At 52.5% G+C, this 10,039-nt stretch overlaps 1 protein-coding gene across 1 annotated transcript in view; it reads right to left on the bottom strand.

The window, feature by feature from the left end:
- Positions 1–1,685: 1,685 nt before the first annotated feature.
- CAPN1 (calpain 1) overlaps positions 1,686–10,039 on the bottom strand; it is a 30,357-nt gene continuing 22,003 nt past the window's right edge. The window contains exons 13-22 of the mRNA XM_056801368.1: positions 8,715–8,926; positions 8,502–8,541; positions 8,109–8,174; positions 7,958–8,015; positions 7,166–7,230; positions 6,439–6,507; positions 6,040–6,118; positions 3,133–3,249; positions 2,759–2,817; positions 1,686–2,476 (exon numbers count right to left, since the gene is read on the bottom strand). Coding sequence (XP_056657346.1) covers positions 2,450–2,476; positions 2,759–2,817; positions 3,133–3,249; positions 6,040–6,118; positions 6,439–6,507; positions 7,166–7,230; positions 7,958–8,015; positions 8,109–8,174; positions 8,502–8,541; positions 8,715–8,926 — 792 coding nt within the window. The 3' untranslated portion in view covers positions 1,686–2,449. The remainder of the gene's footprint in view (positions 2,477–2,758; positions 2,818–3,132; positions 3,250–6,039; positions 6,119–6,438; positions 6,508–7,165; positions 7,231–7,957; positions 8,016–8,108; positions 8,175–8,501; positions 8,542–8,714; positions 8,927–10,039) is intronic.

The raw sequence follows: 10,039 nt of genomic DNA on the forward strand, positions 1-10,039 counted from the left end.
CCGAGTTCTTTCCATCCATCTCCTCCGAGTTCTTTCCATCCTCGATCTCCTCCAAGTTCTTTCCATCCTCGATCTCCACCGGGCTTCCGGGGGGCCCCAAATGATGCGTCGGTGCTACAGAAGTCATTGCTCACCCTTGACCCAAATGGCCCCCCGCCCCCCAGCCCAGAATCACACACCTAGAAAGCAGCAGCCGTCCGGGGGCGCTTCTGGCCAAAGCGGTGGCTGAGGCTTCACCAAGACCTGCTTCCATGCTATCCCAAGGCTTCTCTCCCCACCAGGAGCCCAGCTTCTTTCCAGGGAAGCCCTATTCTCGGAGGCTCCCTCGTCTGGCAAAGACCTCCTCCCAGCTGGAGGACCCAAAGCAAGAATTCTTCCTCTTGAAACAAAAGCAACTGAGCAGAAGAGTGCAAGACGTGAGCAATAGTCCAATGGTGGGTCCAACTGCATCCCGTAAGAACGTCATAGCACTGGCCTGGGCACTGTGGCTCAGGGACAGAGTGAAGGAACAGGCTTGTATTATGAGTCGTTCTACAAGAGAGCTGGGAGGTGAAGGAATGGCTCTCTGGGACTGCAGTAGAAAGGAAGCAACCTGGGGGCAGCTGGGTAGCTCAGTGGATGGAGAACCAGGCCTAGAGACGGGAGGTCCTGGGTTCAAATCTGGACTCAGATACTTCCTAGCTGTGTGACCCTGGACAAGTCACTTGACCCCCATGGCCTAGCCCTGACCACTCTTCTGCCTTGGAGCCAATACACAGTATTGACTCCAAGACGGAAGGTGAGGATTTTAAAAAAAAGAAAGGAAGGAAGCAACCTTCCCCAATGTTGGGGCCCTGGTCACCCGACCTTAGTTAGGGGGCTGGCCAGAACCTCCTGAAGGCCTCAGCGCCCCACAAAAGCAGGGTCCCCAGGAGACAGGACATGTCGGTGACTTGGGGACTAGAAGTCCGGGGCCCCCGCCGCCTCCTCGTTAGCGACCAGACCCACAATCCAGCCTCCCAAGGGTTCATGGCCACCCTCGGGTCTGCACAGGCAGGGGAGTGCTTATCTCTGGGTACAAACCCGGGGCCCCAGGAGGGGTGGCTGTACGGCTTATGTAAGCAGCAGATGTGAGCAGGCAGCCTCCCCCCACCCAGAGCAGGGCATGAAAGAAGGCGCGATGCCCAAGGAAACCCTGGGGGGGATCAGGTGTGTGCCAAGCCTAGGCTTGGGTGTCAGGGACAAACCAGGAGGGCCCACATGCCCAGCTCCGCAGAGGGGGTGGAGAGGGCCGCCTAGGACTTGGCTGGAGCAAAGGTACCGTGTAGGGCCCAAATATCACGCTGGGCACAGGAAGGGACGAGCCTGGCACCCGAGAAGGGCTCAAGAAAGCCCGTCTTACCGTCTTGAGCCTCGACTGCTCTCCTGCTCTTACGGAGGGCCCTGGGCAGCTGGCCGCTCTGCCCCTGCCCTTGGGCCAGGTGCCACCCTCCTTCCGAGGCAGGACGAGACCAGGGGTGATGGGCAAGCTTCGTACCTTCCCCACTACGAGGGCTACTGTACAAAGGCAGCCCCCAAAGGCCCGCTTTCCTTAACAGAGTGCCAGGTAAACAGCAGGTGCTTAACACTTGCTCGTCAGGTTGCCTGTAGGGGCAGGTGGGTGCTTTTCGGACAGGCGGCCCACAACAGACGAGAGGAGGCCGGGCTTGGGGAGTTCTGTTTTATTGGGGTTCTTTTGGCATGAGAAGGGCTGGTTGGGTTCGACAAGAAAACAACCTCCACCCTGGGCACCTCCTGGGACCCGTGCCCAGTCCTTACAGAGGACCTTTACAATCACCACGTATAAAAAGAGAGCAGGAACCAGAGGCGGCCCTCCCAGGGCGCTGGGCCGGCCCCACCGGACACTGGGGTGGCTTCCAGGAACCCCGGCCAGCAGGAGACGGGGCAAAGGGAGCTGCCCACTAGGCGGAGGGATCCGAAGGAAGGCCAGGTGGGGGGGGGGGGTACATCCACAGGGGTTCTTGGAAGCTCTTTCAGGAGCCAGCCTCAGTCCCGGGGGGCGGCACATCCACAGGGGTTCTTGGAAGCTCTTTCAGGAGCCAGCCTCAGTCCCGGGGGCGGCTCAGTGGGCAGGGCGCTCTGGGCAAGGGCAGGCCCAGCTAGCCCGGGGACCCTCATCCCAAGGGAGGCACAGGATCAAGCAGCATTCCTGGCTTCCAAGCTGGAGCTGTGGGCAGGCTCGAGGCGGGCTCCTGCGGGCTCCTTCCAGCAGGTCTGCGCCTTAGGCACGAGTGAGGAAGACATGCTCCTATCTAGTGTAGGATATCCGTGGCAGCTCGGAGGGGAGGCAGGCAGGAGGGAGGGCAGCCGCTCCCCGTCTCTCCTGAGAAGGCACTTGAAGCGGGGGTCATGTGGCAGGCAGAGGAGGGGACGAGGGTCAGTGCAGAGGCGGAAGCCTGCCCCGTTCACCTCACGCGAACATCGTCAACTGTAGCCACTGGAGGGGGAGAGAGAGAGCGAGTCAGAGCACAGGGCACGGAAGTCGGGGCTGTGGTGGGCTCCCGCTCCCCTTCCAAGCCCTGGGCATCGTCTCCCAAGCCGGCTCTGCTCTGCGTCTTGGACTCGGGGGTCCTGGCCCCCAGTCCTCCCTTTCCGGTGAGCACTGGGCATCCTGCCCCTATCCAGAGTCCTGAGCCAAATGCTCCCAAATCGCTCCCCCAAACCCCTGCCCATCACCCAAGCCCACATCAAGAAGAGGAAGGAAAGACTCAGCTCCTACCCTAAGCAAGTCAAAGTTCACGGTTCCACTTCTATTCGTGTCCATGGTTTGGAAAAATCCTGTATGAGCACCACGAGGGAAAGAAGATGAAGTGGGGGGGCCGGGGAGACCAGTGCCCCAGGGTTCCTCCCAGCCAGAGAGGGATTGGGGCTCCCCTTCCCCATCGGGCACACACGAATGCCCACACAAGCGCATGGAGGGAGGGATGGATGGATGTGCACAGCCAGACAGCTGCTCTCATGTTATGTGATGGGAAGGAGGAGGGACAGACACAAGGAGAGGAAGGGAGCGCCCAGCAGAGACACCGGAGGGGGCAAACGTCCCCAAACCTAGAGCCCTTGGGGCTGGAGTGTGGAGAGCAGAGGGACACTCACGGAACATGGTCTCCAGTCGCACCAGACAGCACACAAAGCTGTCAAAGTTCACAGCCAAGTCAGCCTCCGAGTAGCGGGTAATGATCAGCTCATACAGCTTCTTGTTCAACTTGTACCCTGGGTCAGGAAGAAAAGCAAGAAGGTTGGGGGGAGGGGGGATGTCTACACTGGGCCCAATGGGGATCAATTCAAATTTGTTCACTCAATGCCCTGCCCCTTCAGATACTCTCACTTTCTCTCACCTCCATTGAAAGATCTTTCCTTATGAAATGCTGCCCACATTACTCCGTCCTTAAAAACTCCTCTCTAGATGCCATCTTCCCCGAATGCCATCAGCTCTCTTACCTTTCATAGCCAAACCCTTAAGAAAAGCCATCGACACTTCTTGTCTCTACCTCATCTCCTCCCAATCACTGCTTTGCACTAAGGCTCTGCTGATAATCAACAATCTCTTAATTGCTAAATCTAATAAGGCCTTTTTAAAAATTCATTCCTTCTTGGCCACTCCCTTTTGCCCCGTCCTCTGAGTCTTCTCCATGTAGATCACACCCCCTTAGTTTCCTTTGCAGAATGGCCTCGTAGAGTCATTCTCAAACTCTGTGGTCTCCAGATCCCTTTGCCTCTTAAAAACTGAGGGCTTCAAAGGGCGATAAAAGACTATCTGCCCTTTGATCCAGCCATAGCACTGCTGGGTTTGTACCCCAAAGAGATCATAAGGAAAAAGACTTGTAGGAGAATATTCATAGCTGCGCTCTTTGTGGTGGCCAAAAATTGGAAAATGAGGGGATGCCCTTCAATTGGGGAATGGCTGAACAAATTGTGGTATATGTTGGTGATGGAATACTATTGTGCTCAAAGGAATGATGAACTGGAGGGACTCCATGTGAATTGGGAAGACCTCCAGGAAGTGATGCAGAATGAAAGGAGCAGAACCAGGAAAACAATGTACACAGAGACTAATACACTGTGGTACAATCGAAGGTGATGGACTTCTCCATTAGGGACAATGCAACGTCCCAGAACAATCTGCAGGGATCTAGGAGAAAAACACTATCCATAAGCAAAAGATAAACTGTGGGAGTAAAAACACCGAGAAAAGGCAACTGCTTGACTACAGGGGCTGAGGGGAAATGACTGAGGAGAGACTCTAAATGAACACTCTAATGCAAATACCAACAACATGGAAATGGGTTCGAACCAAGAACACATGTGATACCCAGTGGAATCGTGCGTCGGCTATGGGAGAGGTGGTGGGAAGGGGGGGAGGAAAAGAAAATGATCATTTCCAATGAATAATGTTTGTAAATGACCAAATAAAATAATGAAGAAAAAAAAACAACTGAGGGCTTTTATTTATATGGGTCACAGCTATCAATATGTACCATCTTAGAAATAAAAATGTATGAAGAAAGCAGTTTTGGACTCGCGTACCCCTGAAAGGGTCTGGGGCACCCAGAGGGGTCCCTAGACCACTCTTTGAGAACTACTGGCCTAGGGGATAAGATTCTGGACTAGGAATCGGGAAGCACTGGGTTCATATGCCAGCTCAGACACTTACTAGCTATGTGACTCTACGCAAGTCACTTATGATCCTATGACCTCAGCATCTCTTCTGGGCTCCGTTATCCTGTCTGCCTCCCAGAATTATAAATTAGCCCAAGCCTCTCCACTGAGCTCCTATCCTATATCCAGCATGCCTACGAGGTACCTTGTAGACATCTCAGCCTCAAGACGTCCAAGCAGAACCGTTGATCTGCTCTACAAAAGCCCCCCCTCCTTCAGACTTCTCTCTTTCTGTTGACAGCACCCAGGTTTGCAAGCCCCTCGTTATCACTTTCTCCCTCCCCACCTGCTATATCTACTTACCCATATTTACCTCTCCAGTGTCTCTCCTCTAGACTATTACAACAGCCTCCTAACTGGCCTCCCTGCCTGCCTTCAGTCTCTCCTCTCTGCAATCCTTGGTCCCAACAGCCACCAAATCACTGTCCCTAAAACCCGCTCCAACCCCAACGCTCCCTGTATAAGAAGCTCCAGCGATTCCCTCTTGCTTCTATAATGAAATGCAAACTCCCCTACTTTGCATTTTAAGCCCCCCACAATCTATTCCCAAACTATCTTTCCAGGCTCATTCACACCATTTACATTCTGCTCCAATGGCCATTTTCTATTCTTCATAGACACTATCTCCCATCTCCATGCCTTTGCTCCTTGAGGGTACCTCCCTCAGAATGCCTCATTTTTATCTTTGTATCTCTAGCACAGTGCCCGGAATATAGTCTGAACTTAATAAATATTTGTTGAATTGAACTCAATTGAAAGGCTCTTAACAATAATAATGTTTACTTTGTGGTCTCAGGACCCCTTTTTACACTCTAAAAATTGAGGACCCCCCCCACAAGAGTGTTTAAACTTTAACAAAGTCCTTCCTTCAAAGCAACATCTGGGCGGGGGGAGGATAATATTAACTCCATTTTACAGATGAGAAAATTGAGGCTCAAAGAGCCCAACTTGTGTTTGTCCATGGTCACAGAGCTAGGAAGCATCACAGACAAGATTCCACCCCAGGCCTCCTGACTCCAGAAGTTCTATTCACTATACACATGGTCTCTCCAATGAACTCAGCTCACTGGAAGTCAGGGATAGACAGGGCATCCTTGTCCCAGAGCTAATTAACCCAATAAGCTATGAAGGAAGTGAAGAAGCTGGAGCCTGAAAATCCAGGCTTGGTCCCGGTGCCCTTGCTTCTAAGTTGTGTCACTTTGGGGAAGCCGCCTCCCCTCCACGGGCCTCAGTTTCCATCTCTTATCTGTACCTGTCATCCTGAGGGGCAGCTAAGCATTAGCACCAATAGGGTGCTCCCTCCCTCCACCTGCTAGTAGCTCCCCGACCAGGTCAGGGCTTCACCTGCTGCTTCAAGAGCCATCCGCATCTCATAGGAGCTCATGCTGCCCGACTTGTCTACGTCATACTTCCGGAAGATGGTCTATGGGAGAAGAAGACAGGAAATAAGGAAAAGGGATACGTTGAGCCCCTCTGCTTTCCCCTGGAAGCCTCCAGGACCATGGCCAGCAGGAAGGTGAGGTACAGGAGATGCAATGGGAAGTGAGGAAAACACTTCCTGTGGTTTGGCTTCTTTGATTTTGGAATGGGGGTGAAGATCATGGAGGAGATCATGGTGTAAGGTTCTCCTGGCACCAGGCAAGAGAGGACCCACCTTCCTGCTGCCAGCCTGGTGGCCCAGAGCCCAAACCACCCCAGTCCCAAACTGAGGAGACAGGAGAACAAGGACACTCAATCCCTCACCAGATAATTTTTGATTCGGTTCCAAAGGATGTTAAACTCCACCAGCCCCAGTTTTCCATTGCCATCCCGCTGGACCAGAGTTAAGAGAGAAACTAACAGATGCTTGCCTGAGGAAAATGCAAAAAAACAGCAAGAGGATGGAAAGGGAGAGGATCACAGGATCAAAGGGACTTTGGAGACTACATGAATCACATGCAAGATTTTAAAGATGAGAAAATCGAGACCCTAAAGTAGATGAATGACTTGCCCAAGGTGACCCAGGGAGAAAAGGACAGAGGTGGGATTTGAACCCAGACTCTCTAGGTCCCAATGCAGTACCCTTCCCACTCTTCTATAGTGTCTTCTGGAGAAGTAAGAGAAAGAAAGAAGAGATAGTGGAAAGCTGGGTTCATAAAACAGACCACTTTAACTGAACTCCCTTCCTGGACCACTCCATCTAGAAAAGTGATGGTGAACCTTCTTGAGACCAAGTCCCTAAACTACAACCCTTGTGCCACATGTAAGCCCTCCACAGACAGGGGAGGGAGAAAGCACCCCTATTGGGCTGCTCAGCAGAGGGGGAGGGTTAGAAAGGTTCACCAACACAGATCTAGACTGTCCCCTATCTTCTAAGTTATATCTGAAGCCCAGACTGGTTTCCTCAAAGCCCTGATCATTCTTCCCTGCCACTGGCTGGGTCCTAGGACTGGCTTCTGGGCCCTTCCCTTGGCCCAACTCCAAAGGATACATCCATGAGATTCACCATGCTTCGGCATGACTCCTTGCTAAAGCCATCAGTCCGGAGGTCTTTGTCTGGAGGGAAGGAAAACAAAGAGGCAAAGGGATGGAGGTATTTGTGACTGGGAGACAGGCCAAAAAGGTTTGAGGATTATGTTTCCTGGAAATTACTATCATGGACTGGAAGATTCTAAGTGAGAAGAAACCTTTAAGGTCATTTCACACACCCCTCATTTTTTCATTTGTTAATGCCATTTGTAAAGTTCCCACCATATTCTAGGCCCTGTGCAAGGCACAGGGATTCGAAGATCAAAAGGAAAAAGAGCCTGCCCTCAAGCAGCTTCTTCCTTACTGGTCAGATTTGGGACAGCCTCAGATAAATCAGTATACATCAGTAATATAGTTGAGCGGGAAGGTGGGAACTTCGGAGGAGGGGCAGGAAAAGAGCAGAGCCGGCCTGCTTGGAATTTTCTGTAGCCTCCTGACAGACTAGGTGCCTAAACAACTTTCATTCATTCATTCATTCATTCATTCATTCTAGGAAAGAACCAAAATAGGGCTGGGCCTGTCCATGGTGCTAAAGTTAGTAAGCTTCAGATGCAGGTCTTGCTTCAAGAACCTTGCCTTTCAATACTGAAAAATCCTAATAAACAAGGTCCCTCATTCTGTACAGATATTTGCCCTGGAAGCTCCCTCTAACTCCGGCTCTGGGGGAAGAGCAGGAGGAGAAGGCAGGAAAATACCAAGATTCCGGGATCGGGAAGGGAGTCAGTTAGACTGTGGGTTCCTCAGGGACACTCACGTTTGCCAACAATCTTATTCAGGATGGTCTGCAGTTCCTTGACACTGATCTCCATGTCCTGGTGAGAAAGGGGTGCAGAGTAAGATGAGATATGCCCCAGGGGAAGCTTGGCCTCTCTACCCACTTCCCTCTCTCCCAAAATCCCACTCACCGCCCCGGCCAACTGCTTAAAAAGGTTCTTGAAGGTATCATCAATCTCCTCTTCCGAGAGCACTCTCTGAGATGAACAAGGGGTGATTAGCTGCCAAGAAGTCCTTCATTTCCCAGCCTGCACCCACCCTAGAAACTCCAGAAGGGTGAGCCTTTGGATGTTAGGACGGTCTCAGTAACTCCAAGCCCAGAGGGACCTTAGAGATCACCACCTCCCATTCTCTTACTATAAAGATGAAGAGCGGAAGACTAGGAAAAGGAAAGGGTTGGCCAATTCCCATTCCACAGCCTAATGCTGCCTGCTATGGAAGGAGAGAAAAGAATGTGCCTTCCACCGAGCAGCCCAACACTAGTGTGCCCACATGACACGCATGTGTATTGTATAGCTGCTTACCTCATCAGGAAGGTGAGCCTCGATCTTGTCATCCAGCTCCCTGCAGAAAGGCACACACACACACACACACACAGCCAGTGAGAAGGACACGGGAGACTCCCAGAAGCCTGGGGAACTGCGGCAGAAGGGGTAAGAGACTGGGATAGTCAAACAGGGAAGAGGGCTGCTGGGAGAGCCAGGGCAGGACCCACTTCCATCCCCTCTCCCACTCACTCAGTCCCAGCCTTCTTCTCGGAGAAGAAGCGGAGTACAAAGTCGCCTTCCTTGTTGGGCTCAAAGGTGGAGGGCACCACAATGTACTCTCCAGGAGGCAAGCACAGGCGGGAGCTGACCTCCCTCAGGTTGATGAACTCCTCCGAGCGGGCCCGGGATGAGTGAGACAGGAAGAATTCCCGCTTCAGGTGCACACTAGGCTTGCCCACCAACTGCCAACAGAAGAAAGGGGGCATGGGGTCCCCACTGCTTCTGAATTGACGTTTCCCCCATCCCAGGGAGCCACAGTGGAGCCTGAGCTTCTGTGTGCCCATCCTGCTACGTGGCCTTGGGCAGGGAGTCTCTGTAAAAATAGCTTAAGAATTCCTGTCTTGCCCACCAACAGAGGGAGCATGATCTAATGGCTAGTCGGCCTTGGAATCAGGAAGATGACAGATGCTTGATGGGTGACCCTGGGCAAGTCCGTTCCTCTCCACGCCCCCCAATAGGTCTCTTAGGACTATACACTGCAGAGAAGGTGCCATGCTGTACTAGTAGAAGGGATGACCTCCCTGGGAGTTTCCTACATCAATAAACCACAGGCCTGGGCTCAAAGGGGCCTTAGGAAAGCATTTGGCAAAAGGGCACTGGCTCTGGGGTCAGAGGACCCAGATTCAGATCTCACCCCTGATGGCGACTATCTTGTGACCTTGAATAAATCGCCTGACCTCCTTGGGCCTCAGTTTCCTTCTCTGCTAAATGAGAAGGTTGGACTCTGTCCTCGGAGGGAGAGCCCTGCCAGCTGTGGATCTAGGAAAGTCCCCTGACTAATTAAGGCCCAGAGGTGGCCATGAGCTCCAGAGGCTCTGCTAGCAGGGAGCCAGCTCTGGAAGGCTACAAGTACAGGCTCATAGCAGAGGACCAGCCAAGGCAGGGTGGGGTAGCCTTGCATAGTTTGGCTATAGTGAGTCATGGGGGACTGCAGTGTGTGTCCTGGAGGACAGAGTCCCTGCCCACAAAATCACCAGCCCTGGGCGGGAACTCTTGCCTGTATCTCCCCGGTGGATAGAGGAAGGCAAGAGATTTGCCTGGAGTCACTTAGCTTCCCAATTGTTCCCCCTGAACATGGTATTATTTGCCCAGTGTAAACAGAAAAGAGTTCTGGTCTTGGAGTTCAGGTCCTGTCCCTGACACTTGCCAGAGTGGTGACCCTGGGCAAGTCATTTCCCCCCATCTGAGTGTAAAGATTAAAATTTAGGGGAGTCTATTTTTTACATGAGCCTCAATTTTCTTCTTCAGTAAGATGGGAATAACACTGCCACAACCTTCCTCAAGGAGCTGTTCAG

Source organism: Monodelphis domestica, chromosome 6 (genome assembly GCF_027887165.1).
Source record: "Monodelphis domestica isolate mMonDom1 chromosome 6, mMonDom1.pri, whole genome shotgun sequence".
NCBI classification, from domain to species: Eukaryota; Metazoa; Chordata; class Mammalia; order Didelphimorphia; family Didelphidae; genus Monodelphis; species Monodelphis domestica.